The 19,302-nt window shown below is 39.6% G+C and overlaps 1 protein-coding gene across 1 annotated transcript in view; it reads left to right on the top strand.

Annotated features, from left to right (window-relative positions):
* FARS2 (phenylalanyl-tRNA synthetase 2, mitochondrial) overlaps positions 1 to 18,727 on the top strand; it is a 232,295-nt gene extending 213,568 nt beyond the window's left edge. The window contains exon 8 of the mRNA XM_069960195.1: positions 18,490 to 18,727. Within this exon, the coding sequence (XP_069816296.1) occupies positions 18,490 to 18,628 (139 nt within the window). The 3' untranslated portion in view covers positions 18,629 to 18,727. The remainder of the gene's footprint in view (positions 1 to 18,489) is intronic.
* The last annotated feature ends 575 nt before the right edge of the window (positions 18,728 to 19,302 follow it).

Below are 19,302 nucleotides of genomic sequence, written 5' to 3'. Positions count from 1 at the left end.
TTATTCTGTGAATAATTCTTTACCGCCGCACTACCCCTTTAAAGGTGAAGTCTGGCGAAAAATTTTATTTAAGTATTGTATTGCCCCCCCCCCCCCCAAAAGTTTTACTAATCACCAATATACACTTATTATGGGAAATGCTTATAAAGTGCTTTTTTCCCTGTACTTACTGCTGCATCAAGGCTTCACTTCCTGGATAACATTGTGATGTCACGACCCGACTCCCAAAGCTGTTCGGGCTGTGGCTGCTGGAGAGGATGATGGCAAGGGCACACTGAGGGACACAGGGCACAGGACACTGACCATCCCTCTGCCATCATCCTCTCCAGCAGCCACAACCCGCACAGCTCCGGGAGTCACTGCAGTGAGCACAGCATTCACAGTGTTGTTGGGGACACAATCTGCTTATGCATGAATGATAAATGACAGTGCTATGCAGCAACATCATCATATCTAAATTCCTCAGTTTTCCTGTCTTCCTGTACATTTTCCCTAAGCACATCTTCTCTTTAACCATAAATTAGTCAGGTTAAGACATAAAAAGCAAGCTTTATGCATATCGCTATGAAAAAAAAACAGTGTTCTTACTCTGATTGCTAAATAGGAGACTTTATCATTCATTTTATTGGTTTATCAAGTATGCACAGGTGCATCTTTGTGATCACAATGTTGCTATCTTTTTATATTGACTTGTCCAATAAATTTAAGTTGTGTGCTGTACCAGGATTCATGCTGGTGGGATCTATGGTTGCAATGTCCTGGAAGTATTTATATTGTAATGCTGCAGGTGTGCAGTGATAACTCTGTATTTATGATACACATTACATATTGCTTGAGCAGCAAAAAGCTATGAGGAGAGCAATCTGGCATGCTGTGTACAGCTATATGAGCAAGCTACCAAAGACTCACCTTAATTAAAGACATTTCAAGAGGGCTTTTTAATATCATACTTCTCCACAATGGTGTCAAGGTTTTAGTCCCAACAAACCTCTGGCATAGAGATTATCACTGGGAACACATATTGAAATCTCAGTCTTATCTTTTCTAGTTTAGCATCCCCTCAGTCCAATGGCAACTGTATTTATAGTGCAGCTTTTTGTGGAATGTGAGCAGCCACATACCACCCAAGGTTGGGAAAAAATTACTTTTTTTTTTTTTTAAACAGCCCCACCCCTGTATTTAGGCTGTTTTTGATATTACTGCCACACTCAAACTGCGGAGTGGTGCTGTTTCTGAAAGAAAGTAGTCATGTTTTTCTAAACTTGGATAACCCGTTTATTTTTTTTCCTCTATAATGGGTGAGCTCTGACAAACCAGCTACAACTGCCCTGCTCCTCTCAGAGCAGTTTAATGTACATGGTGAGCCTTGAGTGTTTTTTATCTGTTAATGACGCAGCATATCCATGCATTATGGCCAGATTCACACATTCTTGTTTGGTCCGTGATATACTGTCCATAAGTTGACTGTATATCATGGACAGAACTTTTCAATTGTTATGGGCCTCCCTGCGTCATAATACTGTACATTATGATGCAGTGAGCTGAGAAACAGCTCAAGCTGAATAGACAGGGGCCCGTGTAGACTTCTGAGGCTGCAGCATGGCAGCCTTAAAGCGAATGTACCATCAGCCCAGGCTGAAGCACTGGAGGAGGGCCGTCCCACCCTCAGTGGGTGGAAACCCCCGCCTCTCTGATATGGCTCCAATGATTTTAATGAAGCCATGTCATAAAGGGGCAAGGTTTCCTCCCACTGGGGCTGGATTTATTAAGATGGGTGTGCCTGTCAATATATCCAACTTGGGTTAGAAGGGTGGGACTTAAGGCTGATGTATAAATATGTCAGTTTTGAAAAATTCTCCCCAGAGAATAGTGGATAAATAATATTTATGACACAACCCTGATCTCGACTTAAATAAAGTGTTGATTTTATTCAATGTAAAAAGAAAATCCAGAAAAATATCCATATACACAATCTATGTTTATTTGAAATGCCTTCAGTTTTAATAATCACAGAAATTTAGTAATACTTATTTTTATAAAGTGCTTAATTTTAGTTCACTGCTACTTTAAATATTTTCTCCAGCATCAAAATAAGATGCTCACACCAATATGTCAGCTGAGAGTAACAGTATACTGGAATTGCAAAACAAACAGTTCATGATTTTGAATCAAATGTTTTATATTTTGTGTTCTGCGTATCACAGAACAATAATTTGAAGAATAAATCATGTCTCTTCGTAGCTGATAACCGGTTTCCAGAGTATCTGCTCCTCAGTTAGAGAGACGACAGATTTAAAGTGGGCTGAATTTAAAGTTTCAGAAGCATCGTAATAAAAAATGTCTTGGCTGCATCTAAAGAATAAAAAAAAAACTTTTTCAGGGTTAAATCTACTGCCACAACAAAAGTAGCTGCTTTGTTACCTGTAAAATATATAATTTCTTTTTAAAGGTATTTAAAAAAACAAAACAAAAAAACATGCTTACCTCCCCTTGGTCCCCTCCTACTCCCACAGAGATCCCGTTCACCTCTATCCGGTCCCCCCATCCTCTCTGTTCTTCCTGTGGCCGGTGATAAGCTGGGGTAGCAGGTCCTGGACAGAGATGAATGGGAGTTGCAGGGGCCCAGGTCTAGATAAGTAGGAGTTCAGGAGTGCAGCTCAGTTGGGGGGGGGGGGGGGGTAACGAGACAAGTGCCTTGGATTACGAGCATAATTCGTTCCGGGACCGTGCTTGTAATCCGGATCCACTCTTAAAGCAACTCTGTACCCACAATCTGACCCCCCCAAACCACTTGTACCTTCGGATAGCTGCTTTTAATCCAAGATCTGTCCTGCGGTCCGTTCGGCAGGTGATGCAGTTATTGTCATAAAAACAACTTTTAAACTTGCAGCCCCGTGCCAAATGGGAGTATCTGTGCCCTAACTTTGCACCACCCCTCCGTCCCTCCTCCCCACCCTCTTCATCATTAGGAATGCTCCAGGCAGATTGCCCCACCTGTGTCAGCCCGGCACATGGGCTTGATCGTTAACCACCTGTGCAGTGTTCAGCATGGAGAAAATGTTCCAGTGGCATTCCTAATGATGAAGAGGGTGGGGAGGAGGGACGGAGGGGTGGTGCAAAGTTAGGGTACAGATACAGATATGTGATATTATAAATTACTGTACAGTAATGGAGAGGATGCGAAACACAAGGGCTAACAGAGACTGCGGGGAGTATGAAGGAATGATCAGGGCAGATGTGGGCACATAAATTAAGCACTCTCTTTCCGGGGAGATAGGGGTTACAACTATGAAGAGATTGCCTCCACAGTCCTGTCCCCTTATGTGAGCCCCAGCCTGAAGTTGATCTGCTATGATTTGGAAGGTGTGGTTGGAGTACAGTGTTGTAGATCACGCTATGCAGACCATGCCCCTCCTCCACTCGCGCTCCCACCCAGTACAGGGAGCTCTTATACCAAAGCAATGCTCTTAAACAAGTCAAAATTTTGAAAAACTGTGAGCTCTTAAACAAAAATGCTCTTAAACCAAGTTACTCTTAAACCAAGGTACCACTTGTATATATTTTTTTTTAACTGTGCCCTGAAATTTCTCTTTAGAATAACCCTTTAAAAAATAGACTCATGAAAATTACCATTGTATAATGTCAGTGGTTTCATTATTGCCCATATAGGTTTGGTGGGGAGGACATTCACTTTGTGTATAAGTAATGTGGTTCCGGTGGACAATTCTGTGGACAATTATATCAATATAGACACACAATGAGAATAGCTTTACTTCTTTGTACAAGATCCAAAACTTTTATTTTGTATCAATGTAGTCTTATGAGGGCTAGTTTTTTTGTGGGATGTGTTTAATATAACAATTTTGGAGAGATATAAATGACTGATTTTTAAACTGGGAAGTGGGAAAAACAAGCAATTCTGCCATTACTCCTTGCATATTTTTTCATTCACCCGCACTCATGCAGTTTAAATTACACCTAAAGAGGTTGTCTACCTTAAATTAACTTGTCAGCTATCGGCAGGATAGGGGACAAGTAAGGGATTGTGGGGGGTCTGATCTCTGTATCCACTGCTGATCCCAGGCTCTCCTCAACCCAAAATGTCAGTAGTCCCTGTTTGACCAACGACCTCCATGCTTAGATCACACAACGTCACTTGGCCCAAAGACAAGCAGTCACCAAACGTTTCAGTGTTTCTGATTCTGTAGAAGCAACAACCACAACACTTTGGTGGGAAGCCTATCCTATCACATAACCCCCACCCCCTTGCTCCCAGTGATAGTACAAAATGCATCACCTCCCTTCTTCTTTCATCACACAGGGGTCCACAGCCAAGTCCCAGTACTACAAAACTAGCATGATGCCCAAAGATGTTACATAAATAGACATGAACAATATTATAATCTAATAACATATAAAATATTATAAAGAACAGGTCCTACCCTTTTTGCTCTTTGGCTTCTCCACTTTCCCCCTCTGCCCATCCGCGTAAGTAACTTCCACAGATGAGAGAGTGACGGGAGCATTGCGGGCGGGTTAAATCACACCAGCACGCAATGTCCAATAGCTGCCCGATGTCATTGCGACATCTGTAATATTGGGCACCTATTGGTCACTGCCCACAACATACTCCCTCATCCCACTCGTCTGCAGAAGGGACTTGCTCGGACGGTCAGAGGGGGGGAAGTGGAACGGCTGGAAAGCAGAAGAGTTATGGCCTTTCCTGCTTTCCAAATATCCCCACAGCTATCAATATGGGGAGCATAGGAGCTTAGTGCATACAGATTTATTATCCATCCCAATGTATACAATAAGCTATGAATGTCCCTCTAATGGTGGCTGTAGAATTTTATAAAAACATGTTTGTTGTAAAGATATTAAAAATGAATTTTAAATCTATTTAGATAAAAAAAGGTTTAATTTTTGATTTGCCAGCACATACATTAATGCCTGGTGTCTGGGTATACATGCACTGTTCTAAAACCCACTGTGTAGATAATTCAGTACAGGTGCATTAGGCAGTTGAATGAACTTATGTGCTCAGTTAACTTTACATAAATCTTGGGGTCAGAGGAGCAGTGAAACGACTGTTGTGATTTAATGAGGGCAACGAGTCAAATAGATACAGATACAGAACCCAGTTAGTACTTTGTAGGCCTGTAAAGCATTCATACTGATGCCACAAAGAGGCAGGAGGATTCAGTGCCTTTTTTTATGTCTTGAATGTCTATTTCTTATTTTTCATAATGGAAGAAGAAGTTCACCAGGAATAGACATTCTCTAAGGTAAAAAAAAAAAAAATCGATCTTCTCGCTGAAGGAAAACCTTTCCATATGCGTTAGGGATTTGTTGTTATTAAAGGCATATAGGGGCTAAATTCTGTTCATACCTAATTGGATTTATAGCTAGAGTGCTAAAGGGCTGGAATCATATGCTTCCTGAAAGCTCTTTCTGTCAATATTAGAGCGCACAAGAAATTTACAAGGAGATCGTTCACTTTAAACAAAATGAATAAATCATTTAGAAGCAGGATTTCCCTTATACTTAGCTGAAGCATATAATGATACCTTAAAGTCTTGACATCGGTGAGATATGATGTAAAGGTGTTGATGTGAAGTAAAAAGTAAATGTGAATTGATAGTGGCAGTCCAGAGTGCTACACAACAGCATATTTGCTATGCTTTTAAATAGAACACAAGACAACGTAACAGTATTTATTTTCTTGTCTTTTTTTTTTTTTTTTTTTAGCTAATATCAACCCTTTAAGGACACAGTGGCCTTAAGGACAAAGCCAATTAAAATTTTTTGTTTCTCCTCCTTACCTTCTTAGAGTCTTAACCCTTTAAGGACCGGGCTAACTTTCGTTTTTGCGTTTTCGTTTTTTCCTCCTTGTGCTTAAAAGGCCATAGCACTTGCATTTTTACAACTACAGACCCACATGAGCCCTTTTTTTTTGCGTCACTAATTGTACTTCGCAATGAAAGGCTGAATTTTTCCATAAAATATGCTGCGAAACCAGAAAAAAATTATATACGCAGTGAAATTGAAAAAAAAAACGCAATTGTTTTTTTTGGGGGGGGCTTCATTTTTACGCCGTGTGTCCTATGGAAAAACGTACTTGTTATATATGTTCCTAAAGTCGTTACAATTAAAACGATATATAACATGTATAACTTATATTGTATCTGATGGCCTGTAAAAAATTAAAACCATTGTTAACAAATATATGTTCCTTAAAATCGCTCCATTCCGAGGCTTATAGCGCTTTTATCCTTTGGCCTATGGGGCTGAGTGAGGTGTAATTTTTTGCGCCATGATGTGTTCTTTCTATCGGTACCTTGATTGCGCATATGCGACTTTTTGATCACTTTATATTACAATTTTTCTGGATTTGATGCGACCGAAAATGCGCATCGCGGGGGGGATCCCCCACTAGACACCAGGGAGAGGGGCCACATTCACTGTTCAAATGTAGCTGTCAGCTTTGACAGCTGCATTTGAATGGTTAATTAGCCGGCCGCGGCGATCGGCCGCGCCGGCTAATACACGTGGTCCCTGGCTGCACAAAGCAACCGGGGACTGCGCGCTGCAGAGAGGGCTCACACCGGGAGCCCTCTCTGTTTACCCTTAACGGCCGCATGACGGGTATACCCGTCATGCGTCGTTAAGAGGTTAAAGTGTCACTGTCGTTAATTTTTTAATTTTTTTTGCAGAAATCAATAGCCCAGGCGATTTTAAGAAACTTTGTAATTGGGTTTATTAGCTAAATCTGCCATTATCTGCATGTAAAAAGGCTTTTCCCAGGTCCCTCCTCTCCTTTCTGCTGTCCACTCCTCAGAATCAGGAAATCTCGACAGTTTTTTCATCAGTTGGATCTGTCTGGTCTATGAAGAGGGAGGGGGAAGGAGCGAGATTAGCGGGCAGCAGAGAGCCGAGGACAAAGGATTGCTCAGCAGGGGAGCTATTCAGAGCCCTAATTAGAGGTCAGAGAGGTCCATGGTGCCTGTCAGAGGAGAGAGCCCGGGATGTGAATGTAAATTAAAGGCCCTAATCCACCAACAGATCTGACGACAGATTATCTGCCAAAGATTTAAAGCCAAACCCAGAAGTGGATTTGAAAAGAGGAGAAATCCAGTCTTTCCTTTATGACATGTTCTCTGATTATAGTCTGTTCCTGGGTTTGGCTTCAAATTTTTGGCAGATAATCTGTTGTCAGATCTGTTGGTGGAATAGGGCCTTAACTCTTTGTTGTCCTGTTTTGCTGCTTTTACTTTCTCTCTCCATAGGAAAACCATAAAGACAGGAGGGAGAGCTTCAAACTGCTTTTTCATAATAAAAATTCATTTTTTCGGCTAATAAAACCAATTACAAAGTTTCTTAAAATCGCCTGGACAATTGATTTCTGCAATAAAAATTTTAATGACCGTGACACTTTAACGATTTGATTTTTATCACTTACAGGGATGGTTGAGGCATTATTTTCTGAGCCGGAATCTCTAGTTTTTATTGGTATCATTTCTGAAAATATTTTTATATTTTTTTTTTCCTATTTTCATATACGCCGTTCATCCTACAAAGATATTATTGATTATAGATTGTTGTTGTTATAGATTAATAGATTTTCATTAGACAGTTGCACACGTTGCAATCTATATTATGTTTGTTTATTTATTTTTTTGCTTTATATATAAAATGGTAAAGGGGGGTAATTTTAACTTTTATTGGGGGAGGGATCACTTTTTAAGTACCCCTAGGGGACTATTACTTGCTATCACTAGATTGCGTAGACTGGTTAATGCTATAGCATTGATCAGTGTTATCTGTGTACTACACATAGAGCCTGCCTCTCGCAGACTGTATGGGAAGATCACCAAACTGACTGCACAGAGATATGTGTTAGACCTCCGTCAGTTATTTAAAAAATCTGCTGGGGTCTCTGCTGGGGTCCCAACTGAACAGCGACAGACAAGAAGCTCCGGTCACTGTCAGTTAAATGATCACGGCACTGAAAGGGTTATTTGTGGTCAGCAATGCGACAGTGGCGGCCTATCATTACCGATATAGACCCACCTGGTGATAACAGACGGTCCTCACCCGCTATCAAGGGAGCTTAGCTTTTGAGCTCGCTTCACAATTCTATAACCCGGGAGGGCGTACATTTATGCCCAAATGCATAAAAGCCCAGATGCCTAGGGTGTAAATGTACGCCCGCTGAGGTTAAACAATTAAGAGCATATTTTTCTCTATTTTGAGTTGTTCTTCTGGTATTTACCCTTGACATGTATGAATAAATGTAGAATTGGACATCCATATTTGACTTGTGAATAGGGTGGCTTTCTAAAGTAAATTTAAGTATATACCAAAAGGATCACAGATCCTTTTTAAAGAGCACCCATTACACTGTAGCTCTCTTTTCCCTGCAGGATCCCAGGAAAGTGTTATTTTAGAATTTGTTCTTGCCATTTTATCTTATGTTATGATAGCTTAAAGGGGTATTCCACTCAAACATAACTTTTGATATGTTGGCACCTGTGGTGACACTAACAATTTATTCTATACTTGTTATCTATTCAGTCTCCTTCTCCCAGTTCTCAGCTGCTGCTTCCTGCTGAAAACACAAAAATCTGTGTGTGACATTTCTCTTCGTCTCCCCCTTCTCCCCCCTTACTTTTAAGGCAGCTGATATAAACAAGTCCCTGACTAGCTATATCTGCAACATTGTAGCTTCTTTGTAGCAATGCTGAGAGGGCTAATCACAGTGAGTTCATCAGCAGTCTGACCTCCGAATGACCTCCCAGCATTACAAAGATACTACAATGTTGCAGATATAGCTAGTCAGGGACTTGTTTACATCAGCTGTCTTAAGGCCCTATTCAACGGAACGATTATCGTCTGTATTCGGCCATTACGTCCGATAATCGTCCCGTGGAATAGAAGGCAATGATCAGCCTACATCATTCATGTCATCATTGCAGTCGTTTATTTTTCAACATGTTAAAAAACAAGCGACTATTATAGCAGCAATCTGCTGCTGTTGCTCTGTGGAAAATAAGCGGCGACAGCAGACCGCCACTATCCCCTATGGGCTGCCCTGACGATCTAGCGATCACACGGGCAGCTCCTCCACACCTCCCCGTGGCCCCTCCCGCACTCACCCGCTCGCTGCTGCCACATGTAATAGCGCCGGCAGCAAATGGGGAACAAGCTCTTCTCCGTTGGCCCATGGAATAGGGCCTTTAGAAGGAAGAGGGGAAGGGGGAGACATAGAGAAAAGCTCACACACAGATTTTGCTGTTTTCAGCATAAAGCAGCAGCTGAGAACTGGGGGAAAAAAGGCTAAATAGATAATAACAAATGTGGAATAAATTGTTAGATTTACACTGGGCAGCAACATATGAAAATGAGTGGAATCCCCCTTTAAGGGGTTTCTGGTATGTTTGCTATATGTTTTTTTATGATTTGTGATTGCATGACATATTGGCTGATGAGACATCAGCTTCCAGGAGATTTTGGCACTTCCCATATTTATTCTCATTTTGCTGTATTTTCTGTTTATAGCTTTAGTTACAGCCAATATAGACCTTTTGAACAGATGTAGCAAAACTCATTTTGTTAGGTCAATATGTTGGTCATAAATATAGCCCCTTTGTAAATAATCAGTCCAGTGATCAGTTTATCAATACATGTCTGGTTTCTCTGACCACATCAACCAGCTGTACTCTCAGTACAGGGACAGCCTCAGTAGAGAGCCATAAGCATGAAGCCTAACTTTAGATTTTGTTTTCAGGGCTTTTTCCTGCCAATACTATCCATTTTTTTTATTTCATATGATTAGTTATTACAAGCTGCCTTTTTTGTAGCAGTCCGTTTTCGGTATCACACGGTTTTATTTTTTTTATCATTGTTTTTATGATCAGTATACCATATGCCAGCAAGTCTCATTCTAAGAAGTGCACCTGAATCAGGGTAACAAAATAGCACTTCTCACATGACACTTTTTGCTGGGCATTTGCTCTATAGTCAGAGGTTCACTACCGGTGGTGCTCAGGCAAAATCCAGCTGTGCTTCCGAAACATAGAAAAATGCTGTTATTCTCTGGGACAAAGAGTCAAAGAGGATTTCCCAAGTCCCTAAATAACTGAAACTGTAAGCTGAAATACCTGGAATTAATGACTAAGAGAAACAACACAACATTTTAGGGATCCCTAAAATGTGCTGTTTCCGTAAGTCATTCATTTGTGAACTTGTCTGACGAAGGGATCTTGTGAATCCCGAAAGCTCACAGCTCTAACAATTTTTTGTTGGCTAATAAAGGTATCACTCCTAAAATACTTTGATTACAAGTATCTACCACTATATGGATTTTTCCAGCTAACACGTACTATACTATACATTTTTGTTTCTAGCAAAAAAATTTGTAAATGTACAAAAAATTGGGCCAAAGAACTTCAAACGGAGTTTAAGGTTGTTTTCTGTTTTCAGTATTGAATGAAGATGTACTAAGATCTTTCATGTGCATAACCTCATTCACACTATTGATCTACAGGACATGGGGGTGGTTATTACAAGGCATGATGTATTAATAGTGACATTTCCTTCACTAATGGAATAGTATGCCGGCCACAGCAGGCTTTAGGACCATGTGAAATCCCGGCTTGTAGACCCTGTCCAGTAGACCACAGATTGAAGTGGTTATCTCATAGAAAGGAGTTTTATTAGAGTGCAACAACGCGTTTCGGCCGCCAAATGTAAGGTGACCTTTCTCAAGTTTGAGAAAGGCCACCTTACATTTGGCGGCCGAAACGCGTTGTTGCACTCTAATAAAACTCCTTTCTATGAGATAACCACTTCAATCTGTGGTCTACTATTTTGAGAAAGGCCACCGTACATTTGGCGGCCGAAACGCGTTGTTGCACTCTAATAAAACTCCTTTCTATGAGATAACCACTTCAATCTGTGGTCTACTGGACACCAGCGCCCTATACAAGCAGGGATTTCACATGGTCCTAAAGCCTGCTGTGGCCGGCATACTATTCCACTTATCGTACGACTCCTTTGGACGTACCCCGGCAGGAGCTGCGGTGTTCATTCTACTATGCCTGATATAGAGTTGTGCCTATAATCTAGCACAACTCTTTTAGGTGAGTGCTACACATTCCCCTCTGTGTTAGATACTCTTGCCATCTTTTATTGCACCAGGAGGCGCCCCCGCTCTCTTCTTTTTTCTCCCTTTCCTTCACTAATGACATCTCCTACACTCAAGTTATATTACCATTGTAAAGTAAGGACATTCTGCAAGTTTTACAGTACTTTGAATTCAGTTCTATTAAACAGAATATGTACCAAGTTGATATAAAGGTCCTCAAATTATAAATATAAAAAAAGAAATAAAAACACTTAGATAATAAAGGTACAAAAAGCAATGCAAATACTTAACAAGGCATGGGAGATATATAGAGCACAGTCAATAAGTCTAACTGCAGGGTGTACAGTACAATCAATAGAAATATTGTAGCATGACACATCAGAGGTAGCAGATTCTGACTTTAAGACAACCATCAGGAAGTACCTGAAAGAGATCAATGCCATCATGTCATGAAGACTCTTCATAGATCTGTAGCATTGATCTTTTTAGTTCTGCCCTGCTGAATATGTACAGGTGAACAGATATAGTTACATAGTGTTTTTTCTAGCAGCTAGGTTTAGAATAAGCCAACCAATGCTGCAAGTATAGCCCCATTGTCAGTGCAATGCCATAAAAATGTATGTTTACTTCTTAAGGACAGTGAATTTTCGCCTTGAGGACCAGGCTAGTTTCCATTTTTGCAATTTTTTCCTCTTCACCTTCTAAGAGCCATATCTCACATTTTTCCTTCTACAGGACCATGTAAGGACTTGTTTTTCAGGGGCAATTAATTGTACTTTGTATTGACTCCTTTCAATATATCATAAAACATGTTGACACTCCCCAAAAAATATTTGTGGGGTGAAATTAAAAAACTAAAATACAAATTTGCTAATTTTGGGAGGTTCTGACTTTACGCAATGCACTTTAAAGGACAAGTGCCATGAAAAACTTTTTCCCAGTAATTGAACCACATTAAAAAGTTATATAACTCTGTAATATGCTTCAATCACCTATCTGCCTCCCTTCCCTGTCTTTTCCCCCCTCCACCCCCCACCAGGGAGTGTCCTAACTCACACAGACCTAATGACTGTCGTCACCAGGCAGCTCCTTCTTGTGAGGATGAGTCATCAGCAGGAGGGCTGCTCTAGGTCCTGTTACAGCATCCCCCCCTCCCCAGTCCAAGTGATGGCTTGCAGTTGTTCAGCCAATGGGAACTGAGTAAGCTGAGTCACCTGACAAGGCAGGGGAGGGGGGGCTGCTGTAACAGGAGAAGGAGCTGAGAGAAGAGCTTGGTGAGGGTGACGACAGTAATTAGGTCTGTGTGAGTCAGGACACTTCCTGGTGGGGGGTGTAGGGGGGAAACGACAGGGAAGGGAGGCAGATAGGTGATTGAAGCATATTACAGAGTTATATAACTTTGTAATGTGCTTCAATTACTGGGAAAAAGTTTTTCATGGCACTTGTCCTTTAAAGGGATTCTGTCAGCTCCCTGGCCCTACAGATGTAGCCACGGTTAACATGATCCCTGACGCAACAATTGTTTCAGGGAGCTGTGTTAAGTCAATTGGAGTGTCGAGTTAAATGCGTCATTGTGATCAAGTTAACACACGCTACATCTGTACCTAAGGTGCTGATAGTGTGCTGTAGCTGGCAGTCCCCTAGTGTACATGGTGACTTTTGGTAATTTTCGGTGCAGTGGATTATGTACAATCTCCTACTAGAATGAAGTGTCAAAGAGGAGTTGTTTGTGCCACACTGGGGCACTCTTCTTCCTCCCTACTCTTCATGAATAATCAATACTGCCCGGCCTCCTGCTCACTCAGTTATCAGCCAGTGTCTCTGATTGCAGATCAGTCCTCTGTAGGCAGTTTATGTCTGATAGAAACACTCAGATATAGTTGAATCTCTGTACCCAAATGTTTTGGAGCTATAGTCTAGGGGTAACTCACCTATCTGGAAACCTGCCAGCAGTTCAATCTCTGGTTCAAATCCCCTAATGAAAATGAAATATAGGTCTTTATTTTTTTACCTCATCCATGTATCATTTTTAAGTCTATGTTCTCACACAGTATTTTTGCTCAGTATTTGGGTCAGTATTGAAACCAAAACCAGAAGTGGATTAAAAACACATAAAGGTTATGTTCACACACACTGTTAAAATTGAGTGGATGGACACCATTTAATGGCAAATAACAGCCGTTGTTTTTAATCAACTCCTGGTTTCAAAATATTGACCAAAAAAACTGATCAAAAATTAGTGGGCACATCGATCGGACCGCGCCTGCTAATTGCAGATCGCACCCGGGATCGCGGAGATTCAGAGCGGGTCGCTGTAACTTATTTTTTTTCCTTTTTTTTAAGCCCCACTACAGGACTTTTATAAGCAAACGTGAAATTAGCATGCATAGCATTGATCACTGATACCGATGCTCTGGTTCCAATAGATCAGTGGTTTTTCAAAAAAATTTTGTATATTATAAAATAATCCCGAAATCTCACTTTTTTCATTTTCATCACAGGGGCTAAAACTAAGCTGAGACTTCCTGTTTTGTCTGTGGTGATGACTCACATCCATCTCAAAGGGACAGATTCTGTCTCTTGTCATCTATGTCCATGAGTCTTGCTGTAAAGCATATCACTAACTGCTGTTAAAACAGCTCAGGAAGGATAGCAGCCATAACAATGTACAAAAAAAATAAATTAAAAAAATACAATCAGAATAGAGAAGTTTTAGTATCTGACTTAAAATAAAATTTAGGTGATATATGCTCTTTAAAGGCACTGACTGCTATAGATTGCTGCATTTTAGTGGTTAATAACAGACTCACCATCTATGAAGCGAGTTCAGCCCCTGTGTTCGCTTTATGGTCCAATAGTAACATAGTACAGTTATGGCATGATGCATTAAAGCCCAGGCTGCCATGCCATAACTTTATGGCATAGGTCGTTTGGGGGTTAATGATAATGCTGACATGAAGGGACAGACTTATGGTCCTTTTTACATGTAACGTCTATCGTTTGAAAGTTTGCGATAGCAATCGAAATTTTGTGTTTATCTGCTGATGTAAATACAGCTAATGATCAAAGAGTAGGCAATAAATCGTTAATTGTGGTCTTTCAACATGTCCTAAAGTTGTTTTGCAGATCTTCGTCTAAATAGTTGTTTGCATATTCACCCTGATGTGTGCGTTTGCCTTGAATGATCTGTTAAACAGTATTAAAATGACCAAAGTAACAAATTTTTTGAGCAGTTTATTACATTGTGTAGACAAAATCACTTCAGACCACAAGCAATCGTTAAACGATCTTCAAACAAACATTTAAGCGATTTATCTACCCGTGTAAAAGGATCGTTACATTGTTTAAGGTTGGCATAGAGATTAACATGTGGACATTAACATGTGTATCGCATATACACATCACATTAACATTCAGCTAAGATGCAGCTACAGCCAACATATAAGATATCGCCTTTAAAGAGAACCAATCATGGAAAAAAAAAAAAATTTTATTCCTTAATTCTATTTAAATTACTTTTTTATTAATATTTGTAAATAGAATTAATACATTTTCTGTCCGTGTTTTTAATTTATTCATGTCTCTCTTCACTGTCACGCGCCGGCTCTTTTCAAAAGAGTCGGCGCGTGACAGGAAGCTCCCGGCATGCAGAGGTTGTAATAGGTGTAATTTACTTCTGTTAAAAAAAAAATCTCAAGTCATCTCATACTTATTAGCCACTATATGTCCTGCAGGAAATCTTGTTTTATTTTTAGTCTGACACAGTGCTCTCTGCTGACATCTCTGGCCGAGACAGGAACTGTCTACAGCAGGAGAGGTTTTCTATGGGGATTCACAGAAAATCGGGACAAAAGACATCGACCAGAGATGTCAGCAGAGAGCAGTTTCAGACTGAAAATAAAACAACATTTCCTGCAGGACATACAGCAGCTCATAATAGAAATAAATTACAAATCTATATAACTTTATGACATCAGTTGATTTGAAAAAAAAAATTAAAAATTTCTGGACAACCCCTTTAAAAAAACTTTTAGGCTAGCTTCACACTATGTAAAAATGAAGTCTGTTTTTTTATAACAACGGCCGCCGTTGTGCAAATAACGTCCGTTATTTAAACAATAACTGACATTATTTGCTATAGGACAGTCATTGTTATGAAACACGGCCATCATTTTTACATAGTGTAAATCTAGTAGGGATGGTCCGAACCTGCCGAGGTTTGGGTTCGTACGAACCCGGACTCTCGGCAATGATTCCTGCTGTCTTAAACCTCCGTGTAGAGGGTGGATACAGCGGGAAGGTCGCCTGGAAAACAGCCTATGGCTTCAGGCAGGTTCGGACCATCCCTAAAACCTATCCTTAGAATGTCACGCAAATATGTCCAAGGTTTTGATCAGTCATGGTCTGGTATCTGATGCCCGCACAAATTGCTAGATGTAGCCAGGAGACGCAAAATCGATGCGACTGTTGCAGGAGGGAGGCTCCATAGACATAGAAAATTCCCTATTTCTTGTGGCAAGTCAGATTGAGTAGTAAGACAGAGGAGTCAAGCACACAGCTGTGCGCTTCTGGCTATATTGAACCATCAGTTGTGGTCTTAGCACAGACACCCTGACTTGTCAAAACCTTTGACATGTCTGTGTGACATGCCATGTAATGCTTTAAATAGCTACTGTATGGTGCCATATTATCATAGTCTTAATATAGTCTAAATTTTGAGTCAACTTTTTTTTTGTCTTTTCTTTTCTCACTATAGAATACCTTTTTAGGAATGGCCTCTTACTAAACTTTTATCAATAATGGAAGAAGTTGTGACCATTCATACATTTTTACCAGACCATGAAAACTGCATTTTTAGCTACTTTGAAAAGGGCCAGTATGTGTTATTTTTACATAGATTATTTTTTAATTTATGGGGGAGGCCTTATGCATCTTAAGAAAAGTAGTGCTAAGTTGATAAAACGTTGAATAGATTTTCGGCAATCTTCACTGATGACAGGTCCTCTTTAGGCAAAATTTAGAATGTGAAATACAATTAAAAATAGTAACTTAGTACTTGTAACAAAAGTGGTCTTGTTTTTGAGACTAAATAATTAGCTCCCAACACAAATTGAGCAGGTTAATGGATATTGACTTCCATCTGTCTCTCCATCTGTGTTTGCTTAAAAGTTTGATCTCATAAACTTCACTAACAAAAATAATTCTTTTGACTAAACTTTTGTACATTTTCTAAAATGATACATAACCAGAAACATGTATTATAACATAACATTGTTTATGTAAGAGAAATAGAAAGCAATTTTATCCTTGCTTAAGATGAATAAGTTAATCAATTTCAGTGATAGACTTGTGATAGACAATTTCAGTGATACTAACTCAAATAACAATTTTGTAATCAAAAAGTCAAAAGTTTTTAAGTAAGTTTAACATATTTCTTTCTTTATTTGCTGCATTCTAACAGCTATAACAATTCATTTTTTGTCAACATGGCCATTTGTTTTTTGCTTTTTGAAATACATATGACTTTTTGATCACTCTTTTCTGTTTCTTAGAAGGTAAATAAATAAAACACCATTTCACTTTTAATTTTTTTTATGTTGTTCACAATGTGGGATAAATAATGGCATGCAGTAGTTTTATACATGTGATGTGATAATGTTGGTGTGATGTTACCAAATTTGTATGTTTGTAAAAAAATGTTTGTACGTTTTCTCTTTTATGTCTTAATTTTTTTTAACCCTTAGGCGACCCTGGACGTACCCGTATGTCCAGGGCCGCCTCCATGTGTTCATGTGTTCTATGCAGCATAGATCTCAATGAGAGATTAGTGTACTTATACAAGTCCCCCAGGGGGGCTTTTAGTATAAGTGTAAAATAAAAGAATAAAAAAATAAAAAAAAGTGTTATCAATAAAAAGCCCCCTCCCCTAATAAAAGTCAGAATCACCCCCTTTTCCTATGGTATAATTAAAAAATGAATAAATAAACATGTTTGGTATCGCCGTGTGCATAATCACCCAAACTATTAATGAATCACATTCCTGATGTCGCACGGTAAACGGCGTAAGCGCAATAAAATCTCAAAGTGCAAGATCAAAAAGTCGCATATGCACAACCAAGGTACCGATAGAAAGTAAACATCATGGCGCAAAAATGACACCTGACACAGCCCCATAGACCAAAGGATAAAAGCGCTATAAGCCTGGGAATAGAGCGATTTTAAGCAACATATATTTGTGAACAATGGTTTGAATTTTTTACAGGCCATCGGATACAATAAATGTTATATATCGTTGTAATCGTAACAACTTGAGTAACATATATAACAAGTTAGTTTTACCCCAGGGCGAACGGCGTAAAAACTTAAAAAAGCGTAATAAATAAAAGAAATGCGGGTTTTTTTCCCTTCAATTTCACCACACATTGAATTTTTTTCTGGTTTCGCAGTGTACTTTATGAACTAATTCAGCCTGTCATTGCAAAGTACAATGTGTCCCAAAAAATAAGGGCTCATGTGGGTTTCTAGGTGACAAAATGCAAGTACTATGGCCTTTTAAGCACAAGGAGGGAAAAACGAAAACGCTAAAATTTAAATTGGCCCTGTCCTCTAAGGGTTAAAGGGAATTCATGCATCTTTTTTTTGATGGGGTTGGGGATTTAACATTTGTTTCAAATGAATGTACCACTAGATTTACATAGAACCTGATTGGCTCCGCCATGCACATTGTAATGGTACCATTTGTTCCTCATACTGACACCTGGTTCATGAGATCATCTCCAGTTTATATATCTGCAAATGTGGTAGTTTAGTGCACTGGAGGCGGGCCCAGTGCACCGATATCTTCTCGGACCCAGTGCACCAATATACCCTATAATACACGGCACTACTACTTACAGAGAGTCAATACAACCGAGCCTCTGGCATAAACATGGTAGGCCTGGAGGCCTTCAGAAGGGCTTTGGCTTCCATGGAATCCCATTGGCAACTGGTAATCACATTACTGGATATTACTGGACTGCCGATGTGACACCTCCAGATCCATTACATGCTGTGATCAGAGGCTTCCGTTTTCTTTGCTTATACAGAAACCGTTTTCTTTGCTTATACAGGAAGCTGCAGCATTGCCACATTTACTCTGCTGCAGTTTCCTGCACAGTACAGTAGGTCATTGTGAGTGCCTCTGAGCAAGAAAAAAAACATACTGTCACTTTAAAAACTTGATATGTCTCACACTGTATTGTTATGCTGCCATAGTATAGCTGCCATTGGCAGTTGTCTGCTTTTTAATGTAAATTGCATCACCTCACAAGTTCTCTAACTGTTTGATCTCCTTTCTCTTCCAGGACCAAGAGAGTCAGCCATTGTTATCGAATTAAATATCGCCACATGGAGCGCACTCTGACACAGGCAGAAGTCAGCTTACTACATAAGAAAATTGGCAGCATGGCAATAGCAGAGTTGGGTGTGGAAGGAAGATTCTAATATAGCCTTTATGTTGTATTTATACATTTTCTTTCCAAGAAGCTAATTATGTAATATAGCATGTTTTATATTTGATATATGCATTAAAATATAAAAAATCTGATTAAAGATGTCCGTTTTTTATTTTATTGTTTTGGTTTTTTTATTAAAAAAAAAAAAAAAAATTACTGCATGACATTATACCAAAATGTACAGTAGGCTGATATCTAACAGGAGACTCGGAAGCCTTATGCTACGTTTACACGGAACGATTATCGGGCGAATTTTCGCGATAACGATCGAATTCGAACGATAATCGTACGTGTAAACGCGGCGAACAATCGATAAATCCTTCATTTTGATCTTTTAACATGTTCTTAAATCGTCATTCGCAAAAAATTCACCGATCGTTCCGTGTAAACAGTTGTTCACTGATTTTACCTACGTGTGAGAAAGGCTTAAGCGATCGCAAAACGAATTTTCTGTACGATATATCATTCCATCTAAACGCTGATCGTTATTAAAAAAAAAATTGTTACTTCGAAATCGTTAATCATACAAATCGGGCCTCATGTAAACTTAGCATTAGGGTCCATTTACACAGAAAGATTATCTGACAGATTATCTGCCAAAGAATTGAAGCCAAAGCCAGAAACAGACTATAAGCAGAGATCAGGTCAAAGGTAAGCCTGAGA

This window comes from Dendropsophus ebraccatus, chromosome 2 (genome assembly GCF_027789765.1).
Source record: "Dendropsophus ebraccatus isolate aDenEbr1 chromosome 2, aDenEbr1.pat, whole genome shotgun sequence".
NCBI classification, from domain to species: Eukaryota; Metazoa; Chordata; class Amphibia; order Anura; family Hylidae; genus Dendropsophus; species Dendropsophus ebraccatus.
Note: the sequence above shows the minus strand (reverse complement) of the source record. Positions and strands in the feature narration are given on the sequence as shown.